This window comes from Osmia bicornis, chromosome 2, assembly GCF_907164935.1.
Source record: "Osmia bicornis bicornis chromosome 2, iOsmBic2.1, whole genome shotgun sequence".
Taxonomy (NCBI): Eukaryota; Metazoa; Arthropoda; class Insecta; order Hymenoptera; family Megachilidae; genus Osmia; species Osmia bicornis.
This window is the reverse complement of record NC_060217.1, coordinates 9,789,059-9,804,930: the sequence shown is the minus strand read 5'-3', so window position 1 is coordinate 9,804,930 and position 15,872 is coordinate 9,789,059. Positions and strand designations below refer to the sequence as shown.

The following is a 15,872-nucleotide window of genomic DNA, read 5'->3' as shown; positions in this document are numbered from 1 at the left end:
GTTCGTTAGCGGTTCCGGTTTCCGTCTCGTTCGTGTGACACCGAGGAATATGTAACGTCGATCTTCGAGATTGTGAAAATCGCTGTTGTTTATCTGGTTTAATTAATGATCGACTGTATCTCGGTAGGAAGTATCGGTAGGATCGTCAACAGTCAAGTGCAAAACAAATGGAAAAAGACAAATTAAAAAGGACTTACAATCGCAGTTAAACGCTCTCGATAATCCTTCAGATTATTGAAGAAAGGTAAAAGAAACATTGTGCGATCAGAGGCAGAAATAAACCAACCGTAGTGAGTTAAGGTGTGGGTTGGTAGCCAGGGGGTTGTGATATGTTTCCTTCGTCAGCGGCGATGCTGAAGAATCTGCAACAAAGTGCAATGACCTCGCCCTTTTTAATGGAGAATCTGCTCCAGAGCAAGGCGTCGCCGGGTGCCGATCTAACCAGTCTGACCTTGAACTGGGCAGCGAGTCTCGTGGCTAGACAGCGGGAAAGAGAGTGCGAGGCGAACCTGAGGATCACTCGTGAGAAGGTGTCGCCGTCGAGCGCGAACCAGGACCAGCTGGATCAGCGATCCAGCTCTGGTACACGTGGTTCGGATCGTGGTAACCTGATGATCGACTGCAGGGACCATCAGAGGGGTTCCGGCAGGATCGATCGTCAAAACGATCGGATACAAATCCTTCGGCACAAGGAGGAGATGGAGAGGAATCAGATCGCTTACGTGGACGTGGACAACGAGAGGATCGACGGCCACGTAATCGTTGATCGGTTGTGCGCGATGGAGAGGCTGTGTAACGAGAGGATCGAGAACCGATCGAACTCCGCTGTCGATTCGTGCAATTCGAACGCCGACGAGGATCCGACCAGCTTGGAGATGGACGGCGGACTTCATGGGGATAGGGAAAAGGAGGATGGTATGCTGGGCGGTGAACGGGTGACCACGTTACAGGACAGACGGTACGACCTTGGATGCAGAAACGTCATCCACACGTCCGACGAGATGACGATTCAAGGGGAGAGAGAGGTGGCGGTTGAGCGTGTCGTCGACAGGATAGGTGAGAGAACGTCCGCCTGTTCCTGCGGGGATGAGCAGTGCTTAGGACCCGCATGCAGGACCATCCAGGAGAAGGAGAAGCCGCAGCTCAAGTTCAGCGTCAACGCTATACTAGGCGGCAATCATGACAGGCGACCACATTCCGGTAATTGCTTTAACTTAGGACCCCTGAGGGATTCAAAAATGTGATTTATTTATTTTCAAAGGGGTGAAGGTAGATTTATGCACGAATTAAGGTGAAGATATACATAAAATAGCGAAGGTCTTCAACAAATTCGGACCATGGAGAGAGCCTTAATTTTAATTTGTCAAGATCATTGCTAATTGAACTTTGTAGTCTTAGTATGAAAATATTGTTAAACGCGTCAGAAGAATCTTATTCGTCCCGTAGTATTTAGAGTGTTGAAACAAAGCTCACCACAAATCAGTGTCGCGAGCAGACTTCTGTCGTCGGTCCCTAAATCTCATCCGCACACCCTCAAGACGAGTCGCAGCGTGCGTGCAGGGTGGAGCAGGACGTCAGCTGGTCGGCCACTTACCTTCACCCCAATATTAAGCCCTTACGATTGGTGCCTATAATATTAGACAAGCGGCAGGACCCAATGATGTATTACCCAGCCTCTTATCGCGTTTCCTTATTCACTATAATTCCAGCGACGTACAACGCGAAATTGGACCGATCATTACTGAACATTTATATTTATAGCTACGATGATCGGTGTGAAATATCTCGAAAATTTTACAATATTCAAAATAAGAAAAGGATTCTTCATATTTCAGCAAAGGGTTCAAATTTGTCAGATGGGTTTAGAAAAAATCAACAACCCCTATTGCCAGATAGTTATTTTTCATTCGAAAAAAGAAACTCGAATCATTATACTGTACATCAACCGTACAATCTCTGCATCCCTATCGTTCTTTTATTTTTCAACCCCTCCCAACCCTCTCCCTTCTCTACCACTAACGAGTGATTGACACGAGTCGATAAAGTTCATGCACGTACGATAAATACATAAACGTGTAGAGTAAACGAGCGAGACGGAGAGAAGGGGGTTGTAGTATGGGAAAGGGGGGAGGAGGTCGATGGTTCATCAGGGGGACGAAGGTAGATAGGTGGAGAGGCAAATGTTGCATTTAACATTGGCGGATTGCATGCATGCGCCGGTAGAAGAGGAACGGCGTTAGGTTAAAGAGAGACGGTTAGTCGGGGAAATTTGGTGCGCTCGAAATACGAGGTGGGGTTTCGTGCATTTGTCGGATAGCGGATGCATTGACCGTGCCACGTGCATGTGTTACATCCCTCCCCCCCGAACCCTCTGCTCTTGTGTGAATCCATCGCCTCCGATAGACCCTCCAGCGTCCGCGAGCTGTCCCCCTGCAGCCCTCCTGGAAAAACTCACCCCCCCCTTTGCTACTATCGCTCGCTTCGCTCGGTTTGTACGTCATGTCGAAATGTTGTGAAATAATTGCGCGAAAAAGTGATTGGCAACAAACTCGAAATTCATCGACGGATGCAAGCGAATACCGTGACGGTACAGCGGGGGGGATTGACGGAGGGAGGTGGAGGGTCTGGAGTGGATGGGCGTTTGACGGGAGAGCGACGTTAAATTTAGCATTTTCGCCAATCGTTGTGCGATTTACCAGGTCCTCGCACTCTTTCCCTCTGTTCTTCTCCGTCCCTCTACCTCTCTCGAATGTCACGCTTTTATTCAACCCCTACCCACTCCCCGCTTTTTCTCCTTGTTGTTTGTCACTATTATTGATATTTTTCGATATCGAGCGTGACACCGTGCGAGACTCGTGTAGATGGATGGCGAAATAGCCGGTCCTCTTTCATTTTAACAGATTTTTTTTTTCCTTACAGCCTTCGATCATAGTTGTGAATTTAGTACTTCTATCTCTTTTGTCAAAATCCCGCCTTCGTAATGCCAAAAGGGTTGAATTCCTTTATAAGGTTTCTTGAACTCTGTTAACACGTCAAACGCGATAAACTAGGATGGAACGTCAGCTCGTTAACCATGCGCTAAGACAAACATCCTTCTCTATTAGGAGGTCGGATCTAGGAACGTCGTTTCCTGCCGCGCATAAATCGTTCAACTCCCCATTGATCGAGGGGGGAGAAACCTGCAGCGGTGTCTACTTAATAATGCATCAAATACCCTAATCCCAAAGAATAACCACCGATATGTTGTACCTCGGATCAAGTCCAAAAGGGAAAAAACGAAAAGGGAGGGTCTTTAAGCCCGGTTGTGAAAAAAAAAAGCACAGCCTCTAACAACTGTAACAACACGCGAACACTGTTCTGGATATCCTCGCATTTTATTTAGAGAGAAAGAGTCGCTAAGGGGAGCCTCGAAGGAGGTGGAGCAGCTTAAAAAACGATTCCCATTCAGTGTTTCCGTTGGAGGTTAAGCCGTTATTAGTTGGCCAGGCTTTGCGATTCTACCAGGGAACCTCCTCTTATTGGCTGGCTACGAAAACAACGATAAAAGGCGATGAGTATTTTATGGGGTACACCGGCACAATAGGACGTCGTGTATGGGCCATTGTTAAAGCATTGTCTGGATGAACGCAAGGCACAAGCAAAACCTCTCTTTCTCCTCTTCGTCCTTCGATTCTGCCTTCTTGCTCCTACCCTGGATCCTATTATTTTATTATTTTCAAACACGTCAGCCCTTTTCTTTATCTTCTCTTGGGCGTGGTGAACCTGAGAAAAAATGTGTCGCGAATACGTCCAAGTATCGAAGAGCAAAATGATTTGTGAAATAAATTTTCATCCCTTCGATCCTAATTGTATCTCAGGTGATAGACTCAGGTTTGTTTGATTTCTTTTTTCCAAAATTTCTGTCAGTTCTCTGTCAGAAGCAACGATATCGTTTCGATTCTTCAAAGACGAAATACATCCAACCTGTTTTCACGCACTAAATATCTGAGTATTTACTCTGGAGGTGTTGAAGCGTGCGTCAACAAGAGGTCGGGCTCCGCCTGGAGCTGTTGAGGAGGGTTTAGTCGGGGGTGTCAGCTCGAATTATGCATCACAAGGAATACAACGACTTGAGCATTCTGTCGTGCGAAAATCCGGAACCTTGGGCGTTTGACGGTGAATTCGTCCGTGAAAAAAGCGCACCTTCTTTGCTTCTACCTTTCGCTAAATAATATCTTTCAACCCCCTCAAATTTTACCATCTATTTTCGTAAAAATCTATCGATTACCTATACAAAGATTGTTTCATTAATCACTGAAATGTATTTCTTTTTTTTTTCAGATAATTTTCAAACCCTTCCGCCGGAAGCGATACCAGCATTCCTCCAAAACCTGCAGAATTCAGCGAATTATAATATCGCGAAACCGATTGCAAGACCTGCCGCTTATCATCCTTATCATAGGCCGAGTCATCAACCCCCTCAACGTCATTTACCTCCGAATGCCCATCACACGTTACAGCAATTATTCTACAGAGGTCCCTATTTAACAGGTACATTTATTTATTATTAAAAAAAAAAATCACAATTAGCGTTACATTTTCGTTGAAAACCAGAATGAAAGATTATTATTAAACAAGTTGGACGCGAAGCGGAAACACGGTGCCGGTCGAGCGGGATTTAAAACGGAAATTTCCGCACATGGCGCGAAAGCCTATAAACGGCGGGCACGTGCACGGGGGCACGGGTTTATCGAATATCTTGTTATACGTAGGCTCGTATGGAACATGGAGTGCATATGAAGTGCAGTGAAAGCACTACCATATTATGTACATGCACCGCCACAAGCAAAATGCACGCATGCAACAAGTGCGTGCAAATATCATCGGCGCAGATAATACTGTCATGCTCAGCTTGGCAATATTGTACAGATACGATCTGGAGATTCAATTGCCCGTTCGTTATTAGATGACTTTGATTCAATTACTATCGGATACATCTTTGATGTACTCGCTATCAGCCATTATTTTATAAATATTTGATAAAATGATTTTCGTTTCATCAAAGGTTATAGCAGTTTCATAATAATTCAAATGCAGTTTTTACAATTTTGATAAAATGTATTGCAAATTAGTCTTCTTGTAATGACAATTATCGTAGTATAAATCAACGCGATTCTCAAAGTCGTAAACACTGTTAACCTTGAAACGTGTAATGATCAGTTGCCAGTTCCGGAACTGGAGGTCATCATCCCGGTGCCCCAGGTGGAGGTACAGCATTTCCAGGTGCGATTCAAGGAAGTTTAGGCGATTTCGCGAGCACAGGACTCGTGTTTCCATGGGCGACAAACGCGCGTGGAAAACCTCGCAGAGGGATGATGAGAAGGGCAGTTTTCTCGGACCTTCAACGACGTGGCCTTGAGAAAAGGTTTCAGATACAAAAGTATATCAGCAAGCCGGACCGCAAGAAGCTGGCTGAGAAACTCGGCCTCAAGGATTCTCAGGTAAGAAAGCTCATTATTATAAATAATTGAAGTTATAAATTTTCAAATAGCGTAAATTATTTTTTCTTGAGATATTGACTGAAATTTGTGCTATCTTGGAATTTACGTCTTCAATTGAATGATGTCATAAATATCCACTGAAAAACGTAGAATGATTTTCCCATCTGATTATAATAATTGAAATGATCAACTTGTGTAATGATTACACAAGACAGTGTAATCAAATGTGCCATCTTCAGGTAAATTTGCGCGCATATAACGTCTACGTGCTTGTCATGATCAACCGGTTGCCATCGTAGCTGCATGGAAGGTCAGCCTGATGCTTTATACCGCGTTTCATGATTTTCATAGCGTATTAATTGCTAATTCATTTTGGGAACTGTACGTTTCCTTATACTGCAATTAGAAACCTAATTTATTCCACAAAAGAGTCGCTGCTCTTTCAATGCACTAATCCTTTGATGTTCCTGTTATAATTAACATCTGAGCTATCTCATAACAGCTCATTTACTAATTCTACTCATTCCTTTTCATTCTAACTACTGTACGCTTCTCTGGGTCATTAACGACGGTTAATGAAGCACTTTGAAAGCGATTCCAATGAAGGTGACGCGGTTATAGCGTCATCAACGAGCATCGAAACAGCAGTTTGCAAAAGTAACCAGCGGGATATAAAGAGCTGAATTAATTAGGCTCTGAATTTTCACCCGTCCCACTGGGAATTTTTTCAAATCCGATTGATTTTACTGAAAAATTTTTTTATTATATGAATTATTGTTCGTTGAATTTCTGAAATATTTCACATCATTTCTAAGCATCAGACTTGAGGTGATCGCGCGAGATATCAGCGTGTCGCATCGACGTATATAGGAGAAAGAGCGTGGCATAGGTGCACATGAAGCTAGAAGCATATAATAGCCACGGTTTGGGGTTAATCGGGCGATGCCAGTTCATTAGCTGCACACATATACTGGGAAACGAGCGTACACGTACGCCGACCGTTCCGACGCCGTCGCTAGCAGGCAAGCTTCGCTCCAACCACGTTAATGAAACTAAACGATGCCCAGAAAATGCCACTGTAAGTTAGTTTCATTTGATTTCATGAGCGTAGTTTGCTGATTCACCTCGAAATATCTGGTGAAATGCCTTTTGCTTTTGAATTATCATTTATTATTTCATTGTAAAGGAACATTTTTTTACGGTACAGGTTTTCAAATAGTCAACAAAATTATTTTAAGAAATTTTCGATGGTAGTCACCGTCATTGGTGTAAGTAGGGTTTTTGGGGGTGGGCCTGGTCCCTTAGCTTCGTTAACAGTGTCCAATTTTTCTAATATTAGAATATTAAAAATTTGGAATTTGAGAATATGGGGAATTTGAAAATTTGGAAATTTGGGAATCTCGGGAATTTAGGAATTTAGGAATTTGAGAACTTGGGAACTTAGCTATTTGAAAATTTTTGAATGTGAGAACTTGAGAATTTTTTAATCTTAGAATCCTAAATTATGAGGGGTTCAAATTTTTGGAGTTGGGCCAAATTATCTGAAAAAATAAGTCCATTTCTGTTAGTCATCTCCATCTTTCAGAAACGAAAAATATTCCCTTTGTATTCGTTGAGAATCAACGGTAGGTTGATACATTTTGCATACGTACGAGCATATGGTCGTATGTAAATGAGGCGCAAATAAGGGTAAGAGATAACCATTGGTTAGCGAAAGGTCGAATGGAGAGAGAGGGAACGAGGAATCGGAGGAAGAGGGTGAATTAGGGAGGGAGAAAGGGTGCGGAAGGATATACTCTCATGTATAATTCACACCTCGAGCGCCATGCCTCTGCTGCCATTGGTTGAGGCCCACTCTCGTCGTGGTTTTACGAGAAAATCTAAGGACCACGCATACCTACACACTGCTGCATACACGTACGCGTATACTTGCAAGAACTATACCACTTTGGAGTTTCAGTAAATTGACGGTTCTTGCGAATTCGTAATCCGCATACAAAAGCTTCCTCTCTCTCTCTCTCTCTCTTCCTTCCCTATACTTCTTCTGCTTCTTCTTCGACAATTGATGGTACCAGCATGGAAGTTCAAATAGCTCTTCTTCTTTTACGGATATTCCTATGGACGTTCTTCACGAGCTGTTGCAATAAAATCGTTAAGGGATGAAATGTTATTGGTCAGCTAAATTTTTGACATTGTCCATTATTGGTTCGGGGTTTTATTAACACCTTGAACAGCTGCGTCAGCAGGAAAATTTATTGATTTTCAAACTTTCAGATTTTCAAACTTTCAGATTTTCAAATTTAGAAATTTGATAATTTAATTTTTAAAATAAAGAGTTTCGAGTATCTGAAAATAATATTAACCCAGTTGTGGAAAGAGTGAAACTGGATTCTAAAGGCAACTGTATTTGTTCTCACGTAGCAACGAGATAGGAAAAAGAAGAGTTTTCGAGTTGTCGGAGAGTATGTTGAAGTGTTGTGCGATTTGAGGAGTGTGGTTCTGCGCACTTGGCTGCTATCTAATATCACGGTTCACCACACGAACACCCATAAAAGCGATTATTGTCCGATGATGGCTTTCTCTTCTCCCTCAAGTTTCTCTCTTCTGTTTCTCTTAATATAATACTCGGCTGAGAACACCAGATGCCGAGTTTCCTGATATTCTGCAATCTTTGTATAACTCGAATGTTCCAACTCTATCTACTAATTATCTACATTTCATTATTAGATTTCGGAAGGGTTTCCCTCCGATCTTTCAACTTTCAAATTTTTATGTTTGAAAATTTGGAAATTAATAAATATAAAAATTTTCCAATTTTCTCACCCCTCACGGTCGCATTTCCCATTACTAGCCCTTAAACGATTAGTTTCGTTCTTGATCGTATTCGTAATCACACCGGTTTTATGAATCTTTCCCGAGATTTAATTAAAGACTTGCGGTGTACGGGTGGATGATAATAATAAAGCTTTTCCAAGGGTAGTCTGTACTTTAAGAAGCAGCACGATGGCAAGGGGGATAGAGAAGAGAAGGCAAGCTGCCGTTTCACTCAGCTTCGAGCCTTCACTACAGTTTATGACGAGGGTGGGTTTAAGAGGGACGTCGAGGGCTAAAGAGGGATGACTAAAGTAATTAGTGATGGTGAGTGAACTCGCCCTCCCTCTACCATATCCCTCTCTTTGTTCTTCTTGATTCCTTTGACTCTACCAAACCGTTGATAAATCCTGACAGTTTCTATCGAAAATATTGAACACTCAACAGTGTCACCACTTTTTTCTATCAATCTAAATTTATTATTCTTTTTTAAGAAAAATATTAAACTAACAATGTAAAAAAAAGTTGAAATAATTTTACAAATATTATTATTACTATTATTTACAAAATATCAAATTTATTTATTTTCATTTTCCTTCAGAATATTTTTAAAATTATTCTCCGAAAAATACCCTAATACCTATTCAGAAAAAGAAATATATTAATTATGTCAGAGAAGGTTTCAATTTTGTCAGAAGACTGTCAGGATGATGAGTCTTGTCAGAACCGTCGGTATTGCCCGTGGGCAGGATTCATCAACGCGTCGACCTTAAATTAGCCGGAATTAAGATGAACCGTGCACTTTTATGCTGAAGACGTTTCCGTACCGTCGGACGAACGGAAGCGAAAGAAAAAGTAAAGAAGGTCCCGAGGGCTTGTTATCTTTTTAATAATCAAAAGCGACAGCTCCGCGATGCTCCTCCTTCTTGCAACTTCTCAGACCTGTCAGGCTCACGCCGCGGTATTAATTCATGATGTAAAGAGTGATTACATTTTAATTACATTAAAACTTGTCATTTTATATATTTATAGTTGGTTAATGATTAAATTTAATTATAGAAAATTTGAGGCCTCAATGATTGCTATGATAATTTTTAATTTTTAATTTCTAATGATATTTGCAATAATTAAATAATGGTTGATATAATGGAGGGAGGAAAATTGAAGGTGTCAAGGAGAATTCCTCGCGCACCCTAATTCAATCTCTTCATTTCTTTATCCTCAAAATAAGAGGGTTACTCCTTCGATCGAAGATTTAGCAAATTAAAAAGATCGTGCGAAGAATAGCTAGCACTCGATGCTACTGACAGCCTATTTAATCGTTCCTGAAAAAAAAAGGAAGCTTCTCCTTCTACCAAGTATATCCTTAATCTGAAGTTTGATTAAGACGATAGGATATCGTCAGTCCAATTTCATCCCCCTCGATTATCCTTATTTCTTTAATTGAATTATGAATCATTCTAATATTTTAAACTTCTTCATTTGTCTTTAAATATTTTTCTAATTGTTATTCCAATTTCCCGAAAATTTATTTTTCAAAAATGATAATTCACTCTCTGTAGGTCGAAAGATAAATTGATCTAGATTTAACAATTAATGTGTACAAATAAATTTGTCTGCTTACTCGAGGATCCAGATACTTCATTGGATAGGTATACAAGTAAAGGAGGAACAGTTTGTTCTTTCCCACGAAACTGACACTGACACGTTAGATAGATCGACCATTAGGCTTGCGTTTCAAACGAATATAAGGTTTCCGAAGATTCCGTTGGTCAAATCAATTTGTAGCCATTAGAGAGACGCTTCTGCATCGAGTTTACTTTGGACAAGCTTTTCCCTAGAACAATCGGTCACTGTTCTCTGCTAGAGGACCATTACATTATTTACTCGCTACTCGATCTTCTACCCTGATCAGATGCGAGAATATTCCATCCAGCCAGCGACAAACTACTTTCTCACATATATTTCATAAAAAAGCGTTGATCTTTTCTCGACACTTTTCAAACGGGGTCAAAGTTGAACGAGTCTCCGGGAATAGTTGGTCGTAACGTTACCCTAAACATTAGCCGCGTACAATCTGCGTCGGATATTAAAAACAAAGCTGCCTCTTACAGAGCATAACATGAATATAACGTCGCGCAATATCTTACGGCTTAAGCTGTTCGGCTTAGCCCCGTGGACCTTCATGCATTATGGATTTTACTTTGAGAAAGCATCGCTACCCCCGAAGGCAGACGAACTAAGAAACCATGAATATACAATACCGTGGTATGCATATAGATTCATCCTTTTGTGAATCAACTTTAATCACTTTGCCGGATAAAGTGCACCGTCTCCTTTCGACGCCGATAACCCGACGATCGAACCGTAATCCACCCATAGGTTTCTCTTTTCTACGTAAACATTGTTGCATAGAAGAAAATAAATTTCCATGGAAATTCTTTTAATTTTCCTCCTGGAAAATCTTTTCTATATTCAGAAAATTCTGATAGGAGAAAACTCCATGGAAAGGAAATAAATTTTCATGAAAATTCTTTTGATTTTCTTAGAATCTTCTTGTCGTTGGAAAATTCTGTATTCAAAAGATTTCCTTGAATAATGATACGAGAAAATTACTGTGAAGATATCGGAAATCGTGTTGTCGCGTTGTCAGATATCCTCGAGACCGACCTTTAGACATCTTCACGTGTCGCGAGCGAATGCATCGGTATTGCTGGTACGACATATCGTCCGGAAATATCACTTCCCATTCGTGCCAGCTCGTAACCACCCACAGCTGTATCCTGTTATAACCCGGACATATACATAGACGAATTTCAAATTCGCAGCTTCCCCGACTAAAGTAATCGACACTGATTTCGTGGTCCCTTCCTTTACATAGGTAACATTTTTCCTAGTCCGATACAAACCATAGAAAAGAAGTAATTAAGTGGTAGCATAGATTCAAGGGTAAACGTATTAACACTATCATTTATCAGAGACGGTGGAAGGGGTCGCTTCAATTAAAACATCACCGATCGAACGCGGTTCACCGATAAATCCAGACGGTCGATTCTCTCCCTTCTATTAAGAGTCGACTTCCTTTTCATACATCAGGCAACCCTTCGGCCGCAGGATCGCGCCGCGCCAGCTTTGTGCCTTTCATTTTTTTTCCACCCCTCCGTTGACCGCACCAACCCCTCCAAAAAAAAAAAAGAAAGAAACGTCCCGCTTCGTAGCCGGTTCGCGGCTCTTGTCCCTTTTCTCCGCCTTTCGATCTCCTCGCTCTCTCTCCACCGAGGGGTGGTATCGCGAGGGTGGCGGTGGTGGCGTACGAGCACCGAGGAGGGAAAAAGAAAAAGAGCCTCCGCGAAGAAGAAGAAGGAGAATCGAAAGGAGAAGGACAGGAACCGTAAAGGGGGTTGAGACTGAGGGGGTAGCTCTGAGGCCGACGTCATAATCGATCGTCTTTTATTAAACTGCACCAGATGGCGCCAGCACGGCACCACCTATCCGTAGACCTACGTGGAAGAGAGACGGAGGGAGATAAAGAGGGTGCCAGAAGGGGTGGACGTATTTGGAGGTGGGAGAGAATCGAGGGTGGGCAGAGGCGGAAGTAAGGGCGGTCGCGTGGGTACAGAGGAAGGGAGTTGAACGGAGGAGAACTTTCGGCCCAGCTTACCATCGTGTACGCGAGGGATAGAGAGGGTTAAAGGGTGGCTGGCGAAGGAGAGTCCGACGGGGTGGCTGCAGCCAATCGTTTAACGATTACCCACTCTATATAACGCGTTTCGGATGTCGTCGTTATGCCCGATCCTTTTCGTATGGCGATCCTTAGGTAACCGACTGCTACTTAAACGCTTCCGGTTCCTTTTTTTTTTGTAAAAGACCCCCGTTTCATCCCTCTAGCTGAATTATTCTTCTTACGAATTCCACCGCGAAAATGATTTAGAGGTGATTCCCCGGGATACGGAGGATTTTATGGCGACTCTGCCACCTTGTTATCGCATTCTTCCAGTTCCTTTGGTATCGACAAGCTTAATCGTGACCCGGCTCGTTAAAGATTTAGCTGGCGAATAAAAGGAACGCGTGGAAGTGTAGCCGATAAGTTAACCATTAAACGTGACTCCAGAGGGTGAAAAGGGTAAAAAGTGGATTAAATGAAACTTGTATTTGGATAGCAATAATTAGTACGCTGTACTATAGAAAATTTTTGCTTAATTGGTTTTCCATTAGTAATTTATTTATTTGGACAGTTTCATACTGTTCAGAAATGTCGAATTTCCTGGAACATTTTTTTACCATCAATTTAACTGAACGATCGTTCCGAAAAGCTTTGTTTTATACTCCATTAAACGATTTGCAATTGATAGTTCGTTATTCGTATAGATTGAAACTGTGCAAATTCAGGGTAGGTGTTCGTTGTAATAGATTTTCCGTTTTTTTTTCACCAATTCTGGAGCTAAAAAATCAGGCAAATAACATAATCGTTCAGCCTTTTGAAAGGTGTAAGTCTGTTGAAATTCGATGCTTCTGGGGATTAGGGGATGATATCGAATTGAAGATGCTCGTTTCGGGGTGAGCACTCCATCCGAGGATGCTCGAAAATCAAAAGAAGAAGGGATCGTTTTGCCACGCGAAAAAAGACGTATTCCTCTGAGTATCTTTGAAGAATTCTGTAATATTTTATTACATCCCTGCGCATAATATAGCGCTGAGATTGTTAATTGTAACTTACGGAATGATGCATTTCAGGGAAACGAAGGGATTCGTACTTTCGATCGAGCCCTGACTCCGATCCTTCTTGTTCTTTTCGTTTTACGTTTTGCGAGTGGCGACGGTGATTGATTGTCCCGTCAGCGGCAGACAGGTCCGGGAACTATATAACAAAAGTAACAAAGCGGCTTTGTTCGGTGAGAAAGACGCGAAGCTTTTCCGGAGAAGTTGAAATCTGTTGTTCACCGATTTCGTTCTTTTCCTGCGTTGCTCACCTACCGTTCGATCATTTTTATAAATTCTACAAACTGGAAAAATATTTCTTCCTTTTTTTTTACCCTTTCATCCATTTCTACTTATATGAATAAAAAATTTTCTAATAACATGGGTCATGGTTTTACATGAAAATTCAAGTGCCACCCAAATATTCCTGACACGGCAATCAAGGTGTTAATTAGGAAAGTATAATAATCGAAAGTGTAATTACGAAAATGGATCCTGCCCAAAATGTATACATCATTTTGATCGATTATGCAAGGTTCAACGCCTTATCGAGGTGTCGGGGGTTGGTTAAAGGGAACCTTCAGGTCCAGGAGGATGTCAAATGCACACACACCGGTGACCAATGAAAATTCGGAAAGCAGTTTAGGTAAATCAATCCACGGCGGGATCAACGACGTGGCTTAAGGCTATGTACAATAAAGTGGCGAACACGGGGCCGGAGAAACAGGGTGGCCGCGAAAGAGAGAAGTGAAAACAGGGGTGGAAAAGGGACGAAGGGTGGAGAGGCAGAAAATTTTCAGAGTTCATGTGCGTTTGACGTTAGCCCGTTCGTTGAATGCATGATCTTTAATAGACCAAAATGACGCACCCTTTCTTTAACCCCCTCCCTCGTGCACATCTATGAAACTCGGAAGAGGAAACGATGGGGTGTTCGAGCGAATTCGTTAAGTTAATGAATGCTATTTACAAAAATGACTTTTGGAAATGCGAGTTTCAATTTCACATTAATTTTGATCATTTTAGTGGCATCAGAAATTTAATTTTACGAGTGTAATGGGAACACTTTTAGAGAAGCCAAGGGAGACACGGAATTGAAATCACCGACACGTTAGGAGGAGAAAAGGGGACGACTGCTTTCCCAATGTAATCTTTATTTAATGCTCGTTAATAGACGAGGGTGCAGAGAATCCATTTGTTCGATACCATTGAATCGAATTCCTCCCTATTCTCTTAGCTATTATTTAAGCATTGAATTACCTTACGACCCATTGACTTTCTAATCTTAAATAAATATTACTATCAATATTATTAATATCGAGAAAGTAACCCCTGTAAGTGGTTGTCCTTTAACGATGGACCAGACTTACCTTGGGCTTATTTTTATTCCCCCGAACCCAGAGAGGGTAATATTAATTCTAATTTTGCAACATCGTATAATTTAATCTGTTGTATTTACAGGTGAAAATCTGGTTCCAAAATCGACGAATGAAATGGCGAAACAGCAAGGAGAGAGAATTGCTTGCAACAGGGGGTTCACGGGAGCAAACGTTACCAAACAAGAATAATCCAAATCCTGACTTAAGCGACGCCGATGGAGACAGGCCGAGAATGGATTTGAGCGATGTGAGTCCATTGACGAGTCCTCAGCGTCCGGAAGAGCAAACGGAGAACGAGGAGGATGAGGAAATCAACGTCACGTGATGAAATACTAGTCGAGATCCTCCTGACAAGGACACGTTTACTCGATGGACTCACCATTCAGGATTCACAGAGGACACTTAGCGAACAAAGAATCAAGTGAACTGATCTGTGTTCCTGATCAAAATTCTGTAAAGAGATCTGATATTAATCTGTTCAATGGAATTGTAGTCATTCGTCATGGATAAGGGATACACTAGTCAAGATTAGAGATGAACAAATTTTTGGTGATTCATTGCACAGTGTTGAGCAAAGTAAGTTTCCCTAAGAAAAATGGAGATGCCCTCCTTCCCTATAGGGGTTCCCGGGTTTTGAGGTTCTTGGTTCTGCCCTAGGCCTCTCGTTCTCCGGGTTCCCGGTCCTTCTCGAAGGCTTCCTTTTCCTCGACACTATACAATGGACCATGGAGTGGTCCAAAGTGTATCCTGAAATCTGAAGCTTCCATAATTTCTGATTTTTCGACCGTGACATGATCTTTGTATTTAGCGAATGTATTGATAGTTTCCTTTTTATTATTTTTTTTTTTTTTTTGAACAATGAAACTCACCTTCATGTAAATGTACTTTCACTATTCGCAGCTTGACGCACTGTCTGCTGGTTTATGCCGGACGATAAAGAATAAATCATTAAAAATATGAAACGCGATAAAGATCATAGTAAAATTGGAAAAATAATCAAAATAATCAGGTTCTTAAGAAATGAAAATACATGTGAAATAAACGAGAAGAAAATTTCATTTATTATATTGTATAAATTTATAAAAATAAAATGTCATTCGGTGATGAAATTTAAACATGGAATAGCGGTTTAAACTTCGATCTTAGTCGTGTGTCGTATCTTTAAAAGATCAAAGTAATTTTTAGATCATTGCACGTTGTATCAAATGAAAATAAATACGGCGTAAACAAGTGATTATAACTATTGCGTCAACGAACTGGATATCACAAAAATTGACACGTCGACAAGCATTTATCGACAGTCATTGTACATATATAAGTTTCATCGTACTACGACCGATTCGTAAAAAGACGGATCTCATAGAATACGTAACTTAAACTTATGAAACAAAAAACTCTGATCATACGTTTACTTCATTCTTGCTATAAATAGCTGTGAAGATATTGAATTCAAGAAACGTTTACCTTGGACATTGAAAAATTGCATCAATTATATTTCTTCGTATAC

General features: G+C 41.3%; 1 protein-coding gene across 1 annotated transcript; it reads left to right on the top strand.

The window, feature by feature from the left end:
• Positions 1 to 2: 2 nt before the first annotated feature.
• Positions 3 to 15,376, top strand: LOC114874790. The gene is made up of 4 exons (XM_046289326.1): positions 3 to 1,200; positions 4,321 to 4,530; positions 5,200 to 5,480; positions 14,448 to 15,376. Exons 1-4 carry the CDS (start codon positions 330 to 332, stop codon positions 14,688 to 14,690), a joined length of 1,605 nt encoding a protein of 534 aa, XP_046145282.1. The 5' UTR covers positions 3 to 329; the 3' UTR covers positions 14,691 to 15,376.
• The last annotated feature ends 496 nt before the right edge of the window (positions 15,377 to 15,872 follow it).

Excerpts from the sequence above, each read along its gene's own strand:
- LOC114874790 (XM_046289326.1), top strand. The coding sequence starts at position 330 with ATGTTTCCTTCGTCAGCGGCGATGCTGAAGAATCTGCAACAAAGTGCA. Across the intron at positions 1,201-4,320 it reads TGACAGGCGACCACATTCCG|ATAATTTTCAAACCCTTCCG; the intron begins GTAATTGCTTTA and ends TTTTTTTTTCAG. Across the intron at positions 5,481-14,447 it reads TCGGCCTCAAGGATTCTCAG|GTGAAAATCTGGTTCCAAAA; the intron begins GTAAGAAAGCTC and ends TTGTATTTACAG.